Here is a 17,064-nt window from a genome sequence, read left to right as displayed (position 1 = left end):
ATTGAAACGGTAGAAAGATCAGAGTTCTGGCTTGGAAATTCAATACTCAATAAATGAGACTAAATTATGAGAATAGCACAGTTAGAATCAACTTCGATCATATGGGGAAAGGCTCATCACATCTTTTATCCACTCTACCGCTATCTACTTCTGTACCAAGATTCGTAAACACAAAAAGATAGCATGCATCATAACCCTATTTCTTCCCACCACATTCCCACCACAATACCAAACATCGATAGAAAAATGGAATCGAAAGAAAAAAACTTAGAAGCTTTTGAATCAAGGAATGAATTTTCCTGCTCTGCAATGGAAACTGAGACAAGATAAATAAATCAGTATAAAAAATATTGCAGAAAGAATTGCTATAGCGTCAGCTCATACACAGTACCCACGAAGATCAGAGCACAGGTAATCAGTAAATGACGCATACACATACACACATCAGGCATACCCATAACACCGAAAAGAATCTTTAATCAATGGCAGTCTGAAAGATATAAACTTTGAAAAAGAAGAATGGCGAATGTGTATACAAGAGATGAAAGGTGCTTATAAAGGGGTGAAACAAGAATGCGCCGTTGAACCCAAGATTAGGGTTTCTTTGATTTTGAAAGAGGTTAACTGCAATGACTAGTGGGCCTTTTTCTGTCCATTACAGGCCAAGCCCACAAATGACATTCCTCCGAATAAAAAGGGATTTTCTTCTTATGGCCCGTATATGTACCAAAAACTTATTTTAAAGCTTTTTAATTACATATTATAGATAAATAAAAAATAAAAATGATGGGTGATATTTCGAGCTGCTTTAATTATACATTTTAAAATATCAAATATTTCCTAAAGTATAATATATGATAAAAGACAATTTAAAGTATATTCTCAAGAATGATATGAAATATACACAATTTACATAATTTTAATAACACATATATGATTTAAAAGAATATTTTAATGAAGAAGTTATATTTTAAAACATAAATAGATTTTTTTTAATTTGTTAATTTTTTATTTCAGAAAACATCTCAAAACGATAGAGAGACAATAGAATATTTATATATTTTTCTCTGCGGTACTATAAACTATTTATTGTGCAAACAAAAATGATATTTGTAAAAGTGAGATCTTTAATATTTGAATATAACTTTCCTTAGTATAAAAAACTCATATCTTGAAATGTAACTGTGTAAAAAGATAAAATTAATTACTTTAGAATAATTTTAAACAATCTTTTCTAAAGTAATTAATTTATATATATATTATTTCTTTAAATTCAATAATTATCTAAAAAAACACTTCCTTATAATAAATTATAAAAATTATTCATTTTATACTTATTTTCTATTTTTTATTTTTTACAATTTTAAAACAAATTATATAAATTAATTTATATTTTTTAATTATCCTGAGATGAAAGTGGACATATATAAATACAATGATGATGCGTATATATATATATATATATATATATATATATATAATTAAAAATTGAAGTTTTAAATCTAAAATCGATTCTTTTAGTAGATATTGCGAGCAATCTTGGACGAAACTCAACAGTTTGGTATCATACAGTATGCAAATGCCTTGAAGAAGATGACACCTTTGCATATTCTTTTTCTGATGCTCACATACAAACATATAGCACAAGAACTACACACATAGAAGAAAAGAATGATTCTGACTTACTGATACCATTCACATTGTCCATTGCAAATGTTCTTCCTCAACTTCTGCACCTCTGTCGTGGGGCCAATCATGACAATTATGTATAAATAGACAAGCATATATAAATATAAAATGAGGCACAGCTCCTTAGAGCCACCTTAATTCCTTCATTATCATTATCTCATTCTTAAAATGGCTTCTTCACCGATCTTCAGAGACAAAGAATTGGTAACTGATGACATGCCTCATGATGCGTTGAGGCAAAGTAGGCAGCATGTGAAGAGGTGTTTTGCTAAGTACATTGAGAAGGGGAGAAGGATTATAAAGCTTCATGAATTGATGGAAGAAATGGAGCAAGTTATAGATGACAACATGCAGAGAAATCAAGTATTAGAGGGGAACCTTGGATTCTTATTGAGTTGTACACAGGTTTTCTCTTTTCTTTTTCTTCTCTATGTTACAATGTCATATTATTTACCATTTGGATTATAATGTTGACCACCTGAAACTTGCAGGAAGCTGCTGTTGATCCACCTTATGTGGCCTTTGCAGTGAGGCCAAATCCTGGAGTCTGGGAATTTGTAAGAGTGAGCTTTGAGGATCTTTCAGTTGAACCAATCACTTCCACAGATTATCTCAAATTCAAGGAAATCGTATATGACAAAGAATGGTATGTCATTTCTCTTCGTTTTTGCAAGTTTTGCATTGATTAACCTTCTAAACAACTTCTCTTACCGTCTTCCTTCTCCCCTCATTTCCATTTATTTTCTTAACAAACCTAGCTACTCATCCCAATTCAGCTATTCAGATGTTGTTACAAACATAAATTTGATTATGACATTCTCAAGATAAACCTTTATTTCAAAAAATTTATTCTCTTGTATATTTCATGCAATCAAACATTAAAATTTATAACTCTATTATAGTTTTTCATTTTTGAAACCTTAAACTCTAACATTAAAATACAATTATTATGCATTAACCAATATAATAAACTCTTGTGTTGAACCTTCAACTCTAAAAGTGGTAAAATTCTTAAACAAATAAACAACTCATTTAATTTTATTCCATTTAAGTTTACTAATCAAAATTCCTAGTAAACTTAAATGCTCATTTATTTTAGTTCTTCTACCCTTCATTCGTGCCACATGGAAATCACATTGTGTTTGCTTCTTTCACTAAAAGTCAGGTTCTCGCTATTTTTGTAGCTAACTTGTTAGGACGTGAAGGGTTTATGAAAGGAGAAAGAGAGTAGAGAAATAAGGAAGAGTAAGTGTTGAGCAGTTAAAGGGGACGGAAAAGGTCTATATAAAGGACCTTTTGTAGTTTCACTTAATTAGTTATACTACTTACATTGTATAAACAGGTTTTGAACATGGTGAGGAAGGTTAAGCTCCAAGAATCTGGATTGTATTATTTATTCATTTGCTGCGAATATCATACGTTTCTTTACTCATTCTTGTGTGTGCCTTTGGGAGTGTGTTAGAGAGTGAGAGTGTTAGGCTTCTAACCCATATTCCTAATATGACTTGTTCTTTTCTTTGTTTATGGTCCACTTGTATTTCGCTTTCACTATGGTTGACTTGATATTTTCATTCTTAGTGACTGATTTGTTTTTTGCCATGCTCTTTACTACCTTAGTATTTTTTATCCAAGTTCATATCAATATACTAATTTCTTTTTGAGATATCATACCACACTCATTTCACACCAATAAACCATGCTCTTTAGACTCTCACCTGAGCTATCTAAGGTGTTCACTTGCTCCATCGAGTTATTCGAGCTCCCCACTAAACTATCACAGTACTCTACCAAGCTCTCCATATGCTCTTTTGAGTTATGTGAGTTGTCTGAACACCTCCTCGGACTATCTGAGCTTTCCATACCCTTATTTGGGCTCTCTGAGCTTTCCATACCCTTATTTGGGCTCTCTAAGCTTTCCTTGCCCCTCCACTGTCTTTCTGAGTTCACTAATTGCATGTGTTCGACTCCTAAACTACGTCCCATAATCAACAACGTTACTTCTTTTTCAACTTCTTCTGCGAGGTTGATCATCCCTTCTCTTTCATTCTTAGATCAACAATCTTTTGCAAAATACCTAACCTTACCACATCTGAAACGCTTGTCTAAGTAACAATCTTCTACATAGTGGTCATACTTGCCACACTTTGAGTTGCTTGACAAACCTTCTCTCCATGGACCTCGTCCTCTTCCATGCCAATTTTGTTGACCGGACTCCTTTTTCCCTTCTTCTTGTCCTCAGCTTGGCTCCCATTTTTTCTTCTTTCGCTACTCGTATGTCTTAAGAGATCCGACAAGCTCTTCAATTGCGAGCATTGATAAGTCCTTGGACTCCTCAATCACGCACACCACATTCTCGAAATTATCGATCAATGACCTTAGAATCTTCTCCACCACTCGGCTAGTGGACAACGCCTCTTTGTTTATGCGAGTTGGTTTGCCACAAAGTAATGTACTCTTCTACTCCCTTCGTCTCCTTCATTCCCATGCTCTCTAACACTCCTCGAAGTGTTTGAAGCCTCATCTGCTTCTCTAGATCATCTCCCTTATACGTCTTTTATAGAATGTCTCACGCTTCTTTCAAAATTTTTACACTTACAATCTTCTCAAAGTCAGACTCAACCATAGTTTGGTACATGATGTATAAAGTTGCCCTATCCTTGTACATGTTTTTTGCAATGCATTCATATGGACATTTGACTAAATTATGGTGTTTTCTAGTCTTACATGACCATTGTCCACCACCTCCCAATTTTCTCGAGAACCAATGAGAACTTTTATTTTGAGACTTGAATTGTCATAGTTAACCGTCTTTGTCAACTTGGACAAGGCCACATATTTTGTAAAACTTATCGTCTCTCACTTTTTTTTTTACACAAACACTTAAGCTAATTGGCTCTTAATACCACTTTTTTAGCAAAATAAACCTTTATGTAAAAAAAAAAACTTATTCACTTCTATATATATTTCATGCAATCAAACATTACAATTTATAGACTAGATTTTGGCTTTTCATCTCCCGGCCTTAAATTTTGTTATCAAGACACAATTATTACACATTAACCAGTACACTAAACTCTTGACCTTACACTCTAAAAGTGATAAAACTCCTTAACAAATAAACTACCCATAAAACAACCCATTTAATTTTATTCCATTTAAGTTTACGTAACACATTCAAACCAAAATCTAAAAGCATTATTTATCTTTGTAATCATAATTTATTTATACTGTGTTACTTCAAGCCAGGACGCTAAAAATCATATATAATAGCAAATAATCAATTGCAGTGTGTCATTATCATATTAATACACATTGTTTTCCTTTTAAGTGTACGTTTTGATAGCAAATATATATCAACTTTTGGTAACTATATTATTAGTACTTGACTCACCATATTTAGTGGGACAAATATATCAACCGTGTTCAATACTTGTACCTTGCCACATGAAAATAGTCTCCAACAGCAAGACTAATTATTTTGGCACTTTGTTTTCAACATTAACTTGGGTACGTGTTGCAGGGCAAACGATGAAAACGCATTTGAAGCAGATTTTGGAGCATTTGATTTCCCTATTCCGAACATGACCCTGCCTTCTTCAATTGGAAATGGGCTCCATTTTGTTTCTAAGTTCTTAACTTCCAGGTTTAGCGGGAAACTGACCAAAACACAACCTATTGTTGACTACTTGTTATCACTAAACCATGGTGGTGAAGTAAGTGGAAAAACAACATCAAGTTCATAAAACATTACCAACAACTTATGTTTTTTCATCACACATACTTTAGAACATTAATCTTAATCTTCCCTTTTGTCATCTACAATGGTAGAACCTGATGATAAGTGACACCCTCAGCTCTGCTGCAAAGCTTCAGCTGGCACTGATGGTGGCGGATGGATATCTCTCAGCACTTCCAAGGGATGCCCCTTACCAAGATTTTGAGACAAAGTAAACCCCTTCATATTTTTCTTAAATTGGACTAAGTTTGTATTCACTAATTTAGTAATCAACACCATTTTCACTCACAGGCTCAAAGAGTGGGGGTTTGAGAGAGGATGGGGAGATACTGCAGGAAGGGTGAAGAAGACAATGGGAACTCTATCAGAAGTACTCCAAGCTCCTGATGCAGTGACCCTGGAGAATTTTTTTAGCAGAGTTCCTACAATTTTCAATGTTGTGATATTCTCTATCCATGGTTATTTTGGACAAGCAGATGTTCTTGGCTTGCCAGACACTGGTGGACAGGTAACACTTCTGAACTTCAGTTAAGTGAAGATCATGGAAATGATTTTACAAGTTACAACCCTTAACATGGTGCACTTTGGAGCAGGTAGTGTACATATTGGATCAAGTTAGAGCTCTTGAAGCAGAGTTGTTACTTAGAATTAAGCAACAAGGCCTAAATATAAAGCCTCAGATTCTAGTGGTAAGTTGTAATGCAATAGAGTTTCCCCTTTCTATGTATTGCTTTGAGAGAATTATGCAAGTATATTATTGAGCATGACAGGTCACAAGACTCATCCCCGATGCTCAAGGAACCAAGTGCAATCAGGAGTTGGAACTAATCAATGGAACTAAGTATTCCAATATTCTACGTGTTCCTTTTCATACAGATGAAGGAATCCTGCGTCAATGGGTTTCTCGTTTTGACATCTATCCTTATCTTGAGAGGTTTACTCAAGTATGTACATATGATATAAGAATCTTTACTTGGTAGCTTTTATATGTAAGTTTTCTATCTCATCAAATCTATGGCCCATGTTAAAAGGATGCCACAGCCAAGATTCTCAGCCTCATGGAAGGAAAACCAGATCTTATTATTGGAAATTACACTGATGGGAATTTGGTAGCATCTCTCATGGCTAACAGACTTAAGATAACTCAGGTTAATACCCTCTAACTGAAAATTTCATATTCAGCAACTTTTGTGGCTGTAAAGATGTCCTTTCTGCTGGATAAATTAATTCCTTAGGTTGCACTGAAAACCAGGGAACTATTGCACATGCTTTGGAGAAAACTAAGTATGAAGATTCAGATGTCAAGTGGAAAGAATTAGATCCTAAGTACCACTTCTCATGTCAATTCATGGCTGATATAATAGCAATGAATGCATCAGATTTCATCATAACCAGCACCTATCAGGAAATTGCTGGAAGGTTAGATGTCATATTAAAAAAAAAAAAGAATTTACTTTTGGCATCCTTTCTCTATTACTTGGAAATTGAAATATTGTCACACTCAAGAAATTCACTTAAGTAATTTATAAGATGGTACTAATACCAAAATTGAGAGAAACTAGGAAGTTAATATAAATAATGACGATAAATCAACTGAAGTTTGCAATATTAAGTTCTGAAAGTTGTTTGCAGCAAGGATAGACCAGGACAATATGAAAGCCATGCTGCATTTACACTGCCAGGGCTGTGTAGGGTTGTTTCAGGGATAAATGTATTTGATCCTAAGTTCAACATAGCTGCACCTGGAGCTGATCAGTCTGTCTACTTTCCTTACACAGAAAAAGACAGAAGATTCACCCAATTTTATCCTGTCATTGAAGACCTGTTGTACAGTAAAGTCGATACCAACGAACATATGTAAGCCACTTAGTTGCATCTGTTTTGTGGTTACTGTTTAGATAAGAATTGCTATATTCTTCCAAATGGTTAACCTTATCTGCTGAATATATCATTGAAACAGTGGATATCTAGAAAACAGGAGAAAACCCATCATCTTTTCAATGGCAAGGTTTGATGTTGTCAAGAACTTAACTGGGTTAGTTGAGTGGTATGGAAAGAACCAAAGGTTGAGAAAAATGGTGAACCTCGTAATAGTTGGAGGCTTCTTTGACCCTTTGAAATCCAAAGACAGGGAGGAAATGACAGAGATAAGAAAGATGCATGATCTGGTAGAAAAGTACCGACTAAAGGGTCAATTCAGATGGATTGCTGCACAAACTGACAGATACCGCAATGGAGAGCTCTACCGCTTCATTGCTGATACAAAGGGAGCTTTTGTGCAGCCTGCTTTGTATGAAGCATTTGGTCTCACTGTCATTGAAGCAATGAACTCTGGTTTACCTACTTTTGCCACCAACCAAGGAGGTCCGGCAGAAATCATTGTTGACGGAATCTCTGGCTTCCACATTGATCCCCACAATGGAGAAGAATCAAGCAACAAAATTGCTGATTTCTTTGAAAAATGCTTACAAGATTCAACACACTGGAATGGAATTTCAGCAGCAGGATTGCACCGCATAAATGAATGGTAAACATGAAACTTCAATTTCACCGATCCATTTTTAGCATTATTATTCCCTTCTTATGCCTTTGTTTCGTAGCTACACATGGAAGATCTATGCAAACAAGATATTGGATATGGGGAACATGTATACCTTCTGGAGGCGGGTGAATAATCAACAAAAAGTGGCAAAGCAAAGTTACATTAAGATGTTGTACAATCTCATGTTCAAGAATTTGGTAAGGAAGCATACACAGAACAGCCATTATCATGCAATGCAAAATGACTAATTACCACTTTTGATATGTCAATGTTCCATGTGAAGATTATACCTGTTCCAAGTTATGAACCTCAGCAACCAGTGACTAAGAAGAAAAGTGTCAGAAAACAAAGCACAAGGTATGCCGCACGATCAACAAAGAATCATTTTAGAAACAAAATTGAAGTTAATAAAATGTCGAACTTCCTCTAACATTTTCTCTTTTTTTCCTTGCCACAGCAAGCGTTAACACTCTGGTTTGCACGCAAACTCTTGCTTCTTTTCAGTTGATTAAGAGATCACTAATCTAAAGCCTCAATCACAGATCAGTACGCAAGCCAATCTTGTGATCTCTCTCTATACAATTTACTTCAAATTAATCAAATTCTGTACTGCTACGAATTGACAGCTATTTTCCTGTTACTGATAAAAATTGTGAGGAAATTTCTGTATGAAAATAGAGAAATTGAAGAATTCTCATCCCTACCATTTCGATTTAATCCAATAAAGTCATTCCAAAGCAAAATTTTACACTTTGCAGGACTATTTTCGTATCTTGGTCACAGTAAATTACTACAGTTATTACACCATTAACATTTATGTGATGTGATTTTCATCCATCTAATCTTTGAATTTGCAGCTATTTATTTCGATGATAGTTTATGTGGAAATTTAAAAATATTAAACAATAAAATAGTAATCAAATTCATATTTATTTATATTTCAATATATTTAAATTACGACAATTTAATATTTAAAAATAAATTATTAAATGATTTTGAGTTAACCTAAGCTTTTTAAACATGATCTAAACAAAATGAGTTTTTAATTAAATGAAGAAGAATTGAGAATAAGTTACTAAATTCTGTAATAGTTACTATATAAATTAGACTGATATAGTTTGATTCATTATAGAGGAATACAATCATTACATTTATTCATTATATATCATTAATCCATCTGAATTAGGTCATACCTTTTTTAAAACTTATAGTTAGAAAAAATTTTATTATTACACAAATTATTTATACAAAACTTATATGATCCAGAACTGTTTGATATCTTATAGATTTATTTTTTGTTACACTTTCTTTTTTTCATCATTGTTTTTTAAATTAAAATAATTACTTTTCCAATGTTATCCTTTGCATGATAGTTTTTTTTTAAATTTAATTATTTTTTTATTCAACGATTTTCTTAAAACTTAATCATTTTTAAAACTAAAATTAACTACCTATAATAAAAACCTTCCTTACAAAAAAAAAACTCTATAATAAAATTATAAAAATCAAATACTGATTTTTATTTTAATAATTATAGCAATAATAATTTTATCATTTTTATCATCAAAAGATAACAATAATTATCATTTTTATCATTTTTATCATTTTTATCATTTCACTCTTATAGCAATATATATATATTTATCTCTCATAAAAAAATATCAATAATGTAATAATTGATGAGAAAAACTAAAATTAGTATAATTAGACTATTTTTTTATATAAATAAATTCTTCAAAGTAAGTCGATTTGACGCATATAAATTAAGTAAAAAATAATTATTTCAATTTGATTTATATATTTTATGAGTCTTGAATCGATTCATTATGTATTATGATAATAATCTAAAGTATGAGTTAAAACTCTCATACTAAATAAAAATGAAAAATTGAAAAATTGAAAAATTGAATGTCATTTAAGAAAATAAGACCTATAAACATTAAACTTAAAGAAACTGATAGTAAAGAAAAGAGAAATTACAAAAAATTCTGGGTTTTGTGAATATGGTATTGAAGTTTGGAGTCTGATCATAAGATGAAACATTCTCTGAAATATGTTATCTTCTTAAAGATGTCTTTTCCTTATGTAAGACATTGATTTTAGATTAGAAAAGAGGAAAACATATATTTTAGCGTATTAAGTTGTAAGTTACAAAAAAATCCACACTAAAGAAACATACTTTAAATATTTTAATAATTTTAAAATTTAATTTAAAATAAATAAATAAAAGGTAATTATTTATATAGTCTACGTATATATTAATTATTTTTTAAAATAAAATAAAATAAAAAGTAATTATTTATCATGACTTTAAAAATAATTTTAATTATAATATTTTTAGAAATACATAAATTTTAGAAATATATAATTTTCAGAAATGAATGTGAATGCATAATATAAATAAGAATTTTTATTATAATTTTTCATATATAGGTGATTTAACATAAAACCTTGTTAAAATGTGAGATTTTAGAAGTGATTAATGCATATTATTTTAGAAGTGATTAATGCATATTAAGAAATCTATTACCAAGATGTTGCATGTAGATGACATTAATGATCCTTTTATTCTTAAAAAACAATTAATACAAGTGTAATTATAAAGTCATGATGATAAATAACTACTTTTAAAAAAAAATTAATATACATGACAGCAACTATGAAGTTATGGATGATAAATAATTACTTTTTTATTTTAGATTAAATTTTAAAATTATTAAAATATCCTTGGATTTAAAATATGTTTTTTTAATGAGATTTTTTTTAAATTAATGTAATAAAAAAATCAGTTATTCTAATATTTATGTTACGGGATTAGTATAACTTAATCCCTCATCATTTAACTAGTATATAAAAGTTTATTTTTTCAAATAAATCATGATAAACTAAGATAACATCTATCTTCAAGTAATGATTTAAGGTAAACTGACTGATTTATCTCTTTTAAAAGATATGATAGTTTTTTTGTTATAAGAATTGTGAAACCTATATGCACTATCTTTTTTTATCTTTAATTTTATTTTTATCTTTTTCTAATTTTTGACTTATAATTGGATCAGAATATAAATAATGTATGTATGTATATAATAAAAATATATTTTCTTAAAATTCTTTTTGAATGATAAGTCTTATTAGAAATAATAAAAAAGATAAACTTATATGAAAAAAAAATAAAATAATAACTATTTAACAAATAAATAAATCAATTATATAACTTATTTTATTGTTTTATAAAACTACACTAGAACAACCTTACTCATCATTATGATTATAACAAACGCTATCATACATATAATTTATTCCAATATATTAAATCAAACTTTTTAAATATTTTTATCCCATTTTATAAAAGTGTTTACAATTTCACTGTAAGAAAAATTAATATATATTAAATTATCCATTTTAGAACTTAATCGCATTTCTGTCATTAAAATGAGTTTCGAAAGATTAAGAGGAGTTGTATTATTTATTAAGGAAGGAAAATCCTTTCTCTCATTCAAAGGAAATGACATGTTTGTTCATGCAAGAGACAAAGTTACCAAAAAGAGACAACTGTGGTAAATTATTATCTGTGTATCAAACTATAGATACCATTAGTTGATTGCATAATAATAACTAAAATAAAATACAAAGTATAGATAGATCCTAAATTAAAAAAATGGGATTTCAAAAAATAAATAGGAATAGTGTTGTTGACTGTTTATTTTGTTTATAACTATACCTATTTTTGAACTTGAAACATAATCATCCACATGCTACTATGGTAGGATCCATAGCTACAGATGTGTCCCTGTCACACATTTCCGGACCAATATTTATAGGTAATTCTCCCTGCACCATGAAATAACACCAAACTTATAAAGTACCAAAAAAACATCTTACAGTTTCTCTAACCTTAAATGGCAGTGGCAGCATATACCTTTGCAATGTTCCTAAAATATGTCGTTGTGTAATTCCCAGTTGGAAATAAAACCTCAACTAGATCTGCCAGTGCCAATTGAGGTTGTGACACTGCTCCATTATACCAGTCTTCACAAACATATGATAAATGCAAAAACATGATATTGAAAGTTATCACACAATCACATCATAAGAAGAGTAAGTTAAGTACACTAGATTTATGCTAAAACATGTTCAAAGTCCATTTAAGTTTAGTTAGAAAAGACGGGTGAGTTTGTCATATAGATCACTAAAAGTTATGAAGACTTATGAAATACATCAGAGAACTTTATCAAAATTAGTCAATGATATAAGTAAACTCAATAAGCATTTAAATCTGCTAGTCTTTATGGCTTATAATACAGTTATTTTTATCTACTGTAGAACTTCTTATTCACAACCAACAATATGCATATGATAAATGCATTTTGGATCGACTTACTTACCTACAGCTACAGAGTTGTATACCCTTTTGTCATATCTCCACAGACTTGTGTTTGAAATAAAGGAAAAACAAGAACGATCTTCAACGTTTAGATTTTGGATAAATGTTGACAAAGTGTAGTTGGTTGGATCTGAGGTTAGTGTTTCATCAATAACTACTTCCACGGTCTGCATAATAAATAATGTTTAATCAGCAAAACCTAACAAATAAATAAAAATTTAAAGAAATGAAAAAACAAAACTCTTCTTCTCAGGTTATATTCTAGGATTTTCTTTCAATTCTATGAAGTACTTGATTTACACAGCAATGTCTATTAAGGTAATATTAGTTACTCAATGTTCCTATGTTGCATTTAATTTTCTGTTATAATGAAATATAATTCAACTTACACATAGGATCGCGTGAAATTCCTCCAAGTCATCAGGATCAGAGATATTGTAAGTGTTCTTGTTGGCATCCAAAATCTCTCCACCTGCATCTTGCACAAACTGTTTGCAAAGTTTTCAGAACAAAATTTACACATCGATGACCAGAAGGATAAAAAGTATAAGCACCAGGTTAACTGAAGTATGAGCAGTAAAATAGTGCATATTTATAACTCAAGCATTTAAACAAAGGGCACAGGTTGGTAATAATTCTGAACAAAATAGTTATAGCTGAGAAACATGCCATGTTTAAGTTCTCCAAAAGCAAGTGTTTCATACCTTCAATTGATACTTTTCCTGTGTAAAAGACCAAACACCCTGCAATGATAACACTTCAGATGTTAACAAATTTTTATGTATCAATAAAAGGCTAAAAGTCATGTATCAGAAGTTGAGTCTAGCTGATTTGAAGAGAGAAGAGCAATAAATTTGAAAGGGCTAATTGGAGTTAGAAGGTCTATTTCTATTTATTAGATGTTAAAACATTAAATCAATTTGAAAATATAATGTACCAATTTGAACAAAGCTCCAGGGTTGTATTTAAGGTGTGCTTTAGAAGTTACTTACATTTTTATACTTCATCCAAGCAACTGTTGGCTTGAACGTTGTCCTAGTTGAGGCAATTTTAGCCAAGCACAAATAGCTCTCCTTAACCTATAAAATAGTAAATCACTTGGTCAGACTAAAATGTATCATAAAATATAATCAGTTATTAGCACAGAGAATTATGAAAAAGATGGTAGAGTACTTTCTAAATGCAACTTTAAGCATATCCACACATAAACTTATGAAGTTTAAAGTAAACCTATGTTACAAGAAGTAGAGACTTGCTGCCACACAAACTAATGAGTTATTCTTAAAACATTTAGAGGAAAGGAAACACACCAATCAGTGCTAATAGAACATTATTTCCATTTGTTGATGCATTCCAAATTTCAATTTCTGCACTCGGTAAGTTATGTATGACAGAATTTTAAGGATTAATCTAATGGATGTTTCAACTGTTTTATCCCACAGAAAGTGGTCCCACTTTTTCATGTTCAGAAATCATTGATATGATATTTAGAAGACCAAAGAAGTTAGAAATTTTCATGTTTGGTAGATGGAGCAATGGGTTTGCTAATAATATACACTATACTATTGGTTAAAACATTAAGAAGTTTCTACAAAATCACGAGAGAGATTCTTCGAGCATGAGCACTTCCCAAAAAGTTTAAGTTAATAATAGCGTGAGCTTAAGAAAATGTGTTCTGAATAAAATTGATGCTGTAATTAAAATCAAGAATGTTTATCTTGCATTTTAAGCTAAAATACTATACATGTCAACATTTTTCAACTATATGATCTAACAAATTCTTCTGCCCTTTTCACAAAAAATGCATTTCCTGTGCTTTGGTCTTCATAAGGATTTATTTACATTGTCAGCAACTGAAACCATTGAAAGTTAGTTGTATTCTGTTCATTAATTCAAAGTATCTAATCTCAACAGCTTAGGCTCAGCAAGACCCCAAGTAGAAATTTCAAACAAGAAAAATTCAGTCTAGATGTTGGGCTGAACAACAAGAACCTGCAAGGTTACCAAATCATAGTGATGGTAGAAGTTGCTGAAGATATATTCAATCATACAATAATATAGTTATGCCTTGGACAGAATAGTATGCTTACTGAGGCATAGACTTGATTAGCTCTAGCTTCAATATTTGCAAAAGCTCCCATGAATTTGATCCATTCTGCTCTCTATCAAAATGAATACAGTAAACTATTAAGCAATCCTTGTCAATATTTACAGGAAAATGTTTACTGGTTATTGAACTGTACTTTAAGCAAATGTTAGTTTCACAGGCATCTTGGTAATCTATGTCCATTACACTACCTTAAACATATGTTCTGATCCTTTTGGCTTTTAAAAATTTATAAAGAGCTACTTTTAATTGCTTACCTGCAAAGGGGTATTCTCCATAAAGGGAACAAAAGTTGCAAAATTGCAAGCTGATTGCTGATCATCGTCACTGAGGAAGTACGAAGTAAACTCTGCAAGCTTTTGATAATCACTATTGTTGAACATTTCTATCTGTCCTCCTTGATATAGTTTCAACACACAGGGAGAAGCAACATTGTCTGAGGTTATGCCTTTCAAGCTCTCCACTAAACCTAAAAGCTATTCAAAACAAGAATATGAAAAATTAAGAAAGATGCAATCCATTCTATCTGATCTTGGCAACCCCACCAAAATCTTAAAACTTAAACTTGTGGTAGTAAGAGATTCTCACCTCTAAGAAGGAAACTTGAGATATAATCCCCAGAGACAAATGAAAAAGTTAGTCACAATATGTGTGGTGAAAAAAAATATATGAAACTGACTAGCCAAAACATTTCTTTTAGCATTGACACATTGAACTGATTTCGTAATTGATTTGCAGATATATTATGATTGATGGGGTTATATGCTGCAGAATCTTGATTCCTTAGAAAAACAGAATGAACAAGAGTGAGACTGAGTAGCGACATAGAAATATGCATGGCATACCTGGAAAATAAGTAGTATCAACAGAATAGTTTGACAATGGTACGACAAATGACTTAATTCTTGATGTGCAATATTTAGTTCTTGAAGCAATCCTTGAATTATTCTGCCAGAAAATTGAGTAGGCAAGAAACACAACTTAGCAGGAAAAATTCAGCAAACATGTAAATAATTAGAAGAACAGTAATTTCTATATTTGATTTCTTCTAGCATGCATCCCCAGCAGAAGAGCAACAGAGTCATTGAAATAATAGAACGTGGTTACAGGTGATTATCATCAGCTGTAAAACTAATGATCTATTTGAAAATTCCCCTATCTTAGATTGAAAGGACTTTGACACTCAGCTAATACAGGTAACCATTGTCCCTAATCAATTATTTTAAAATTACAAACTGGGCTGCTAGATAAGTGCATCAAACAAATGCATTCAGTATTTTATAGAAGATTGCAATGATCAAATGGTTAATACATTTTTCTTTTGCCTTAAAATATATTTTCATCTTTTTCTTCAATAGGAGAAAGTACTAAAGATAGTCATCATTTTGATATCAGAAAAAATACATACAACCTTTCCCACTGAGTTCCACTTCCAGTGAAGCCACTAAAAACCTGCTTAGTGGAAAAACTCTATTTAACAAGTTATCAAAATCCCTAGGTGTCATTAGCATTCTATCTAGCAGTACTGGGGTGGATTCCCATTCTCCCAACTTTTACTCAATTGACAAAAAAATAAATATAAAATATAACTAAAGAAAATCATATACACCCTTAAGTTTCTTATCCACACTAGTTTAATATTTAGGTTAAAACAAATCCCTATCATCTCCTATTTTAATATTTGTTTATATAAACGAAAACAACCCAAAGAAAATCACAAACACCCATAGCTATACCTTAAGAATTCAGATATAGTAAAAAATTATATTCCCAAAAGGAAATACCTGCAGAAGAAGGTAGCTCTGCCCATCAGCGGCATTCTTAATGACTTTGAAGGTCTGGCCATAGTAAATATGAAAGTTTCCAGCATCTTCCACCTTTGAAAAGCTACCAACTTTTGCTGCTGGGGTAGCTCCACGGACACATCCACAGTTAAAGAACAAAACCACTGCTAAGAAGAAGGCTTGCAGCCAAGAACAAGAAGGACCCGATTCCATGAGCTGAAATAAGCCACTTCTTGCAATGGAAAAATAATGTGATCTTTGAAGCTAATTATATTATATGCAACATATGTTCCCTCATTATCTCTATTATGAGAAAGGAAAAAGCTATTTAACTTTTTGGGCAATAATTTGCAGCTAAACTGCACAAATTCCTAGTAGGAGAGAGGGAGCGGTTTCAATTTGCAGCTTTTTCAAGATAAATGGATTGGAATAGTGTTAAAATTGAAGCTGATGTAGCTAGTGGGGTGCACACTTTCTTTAATGTTTTACAGAAGAAGAAGAGGAAACAGTAAGTGACCCGTGAATCCATCTTTGAGTTATTTTTGTCATCTTTTTCTCATCACACTTTGGTGTTGGTTCTAACTAGTGACATCTTTTTCTTTTGTCACTTTCTTTGATACTCTGATGAATGTGAATGATACACCTAATCAATTATCCATGTGCTCTGCACTCACTTTTGTGCAACCACTATCCATCAGGTTCAAATTCATTTGGGACAAAGTTGATTTCAGTATCTCTGATCAGGTGAAGCACATTTTTTATGTGAAACTAATGAAATTAGTTAATGTTTTGATGTTCTTAACCTAAAAAACAAGGACATAT

At 31.4% G+C, this 17,064-nt stretch overlaps 2 protein-coding genes and 1 non-coding gene across 3 annotated transcripts; 1 reads left to right on the top strand and 2 right to left on the bottom strand.

The window, feature by feature from the left end:
- Positions 1-13: 13 nt before the first annotated feature.
- Positions 14-126, bottom strand: LOC148198736 (small nucleolar RNA Z103). Its single transcript, XR_015780010.1, has one exon. It is a non-coding gene; the product is annotated as a small nucleolar RNA Z103 (small nucleolar RNA).
- A 1,667-nt stretch (positions 127-1,793) lies between these two features.
- Positions 1,794-8,742, top strand: LOC124842733 (sucrose synthase 6-like). Its single transcript, XM_047319294.2, has 14 exons — positions 1,794-2,094; positions 2,181-2,335; positions 5,210-5,402; positions 5,518-5,636; positions 5,717-5,933; positions 6,019-6,114; positions 6,196-6,369; positions 6,457-6,573; positions 6,678-6,844; positions 7,058-7,282; positions 7,386-7,952; positions 8,026-8,164; positions 8,251-8,324; positions 8,425-8,742. The coding sequence occupies exons 1-14, from the start codon at positions 1,858-1,860 to the stop codon at positions 8,432-8,434; spliced, it is 2,490 nt and encodes an 829-aa protein (XP_047175250.1). The 5' UTR covers positions 1,794-1,857; the 3' UTR covers positions 8,435-8,742.
- Positions 8,743-11,502: 2,760 nt separating this feature from the next.
- Positions 11,503-16,747, bottom strand: LOC124842734 (plant/protein). The gene is made up of 11 exons (XM_047319295.2): positions 16,243-16,747; positions 15,304-15,406; positions 15,047-15,060; positions 14,716-14,934; positions 14,442-14,513; positions 13,344-13,430; positions 13,056-13,094; positions 12,741-12,839; positions 12,353-12,518; positions 11,887-11,996; positions 11,503-11,798 (listed from the first exon to the last, which is right to left on the bottom strand). Exons 1-11 carry the CDS (start codon positions 16,453-16,455, stop codon positions 11,712-11,714), a joined length of 1,209 nt encoding a protein of 402 aa, XP_047175251.1. The 5' UTR covers positions 16,456-16,747; the 3' UTR covers positions 11,503-11,711.
- Between the last annotated feature and the right edge of the window lie 317 nt (positions 16,748-17,064).

This window comes from Vigna umbellata, chromosome 5, assembly GCF_029865625.1.
Source record: "Vigna umbellata cultivar VRB3 chromosome 5, Vumbellata_1.0, whole genome shotgun sequence".
Classification (NCBI taxonomy): Eukaryota; Viridiplantae; Streptophyta; class Magnoliopsida; order Fabales; family Fabaceae; genus Vigna; species Vigna umbellata.
This window is presented reverse-complemented; position numbering and strand designations above follow the sequence as displayed.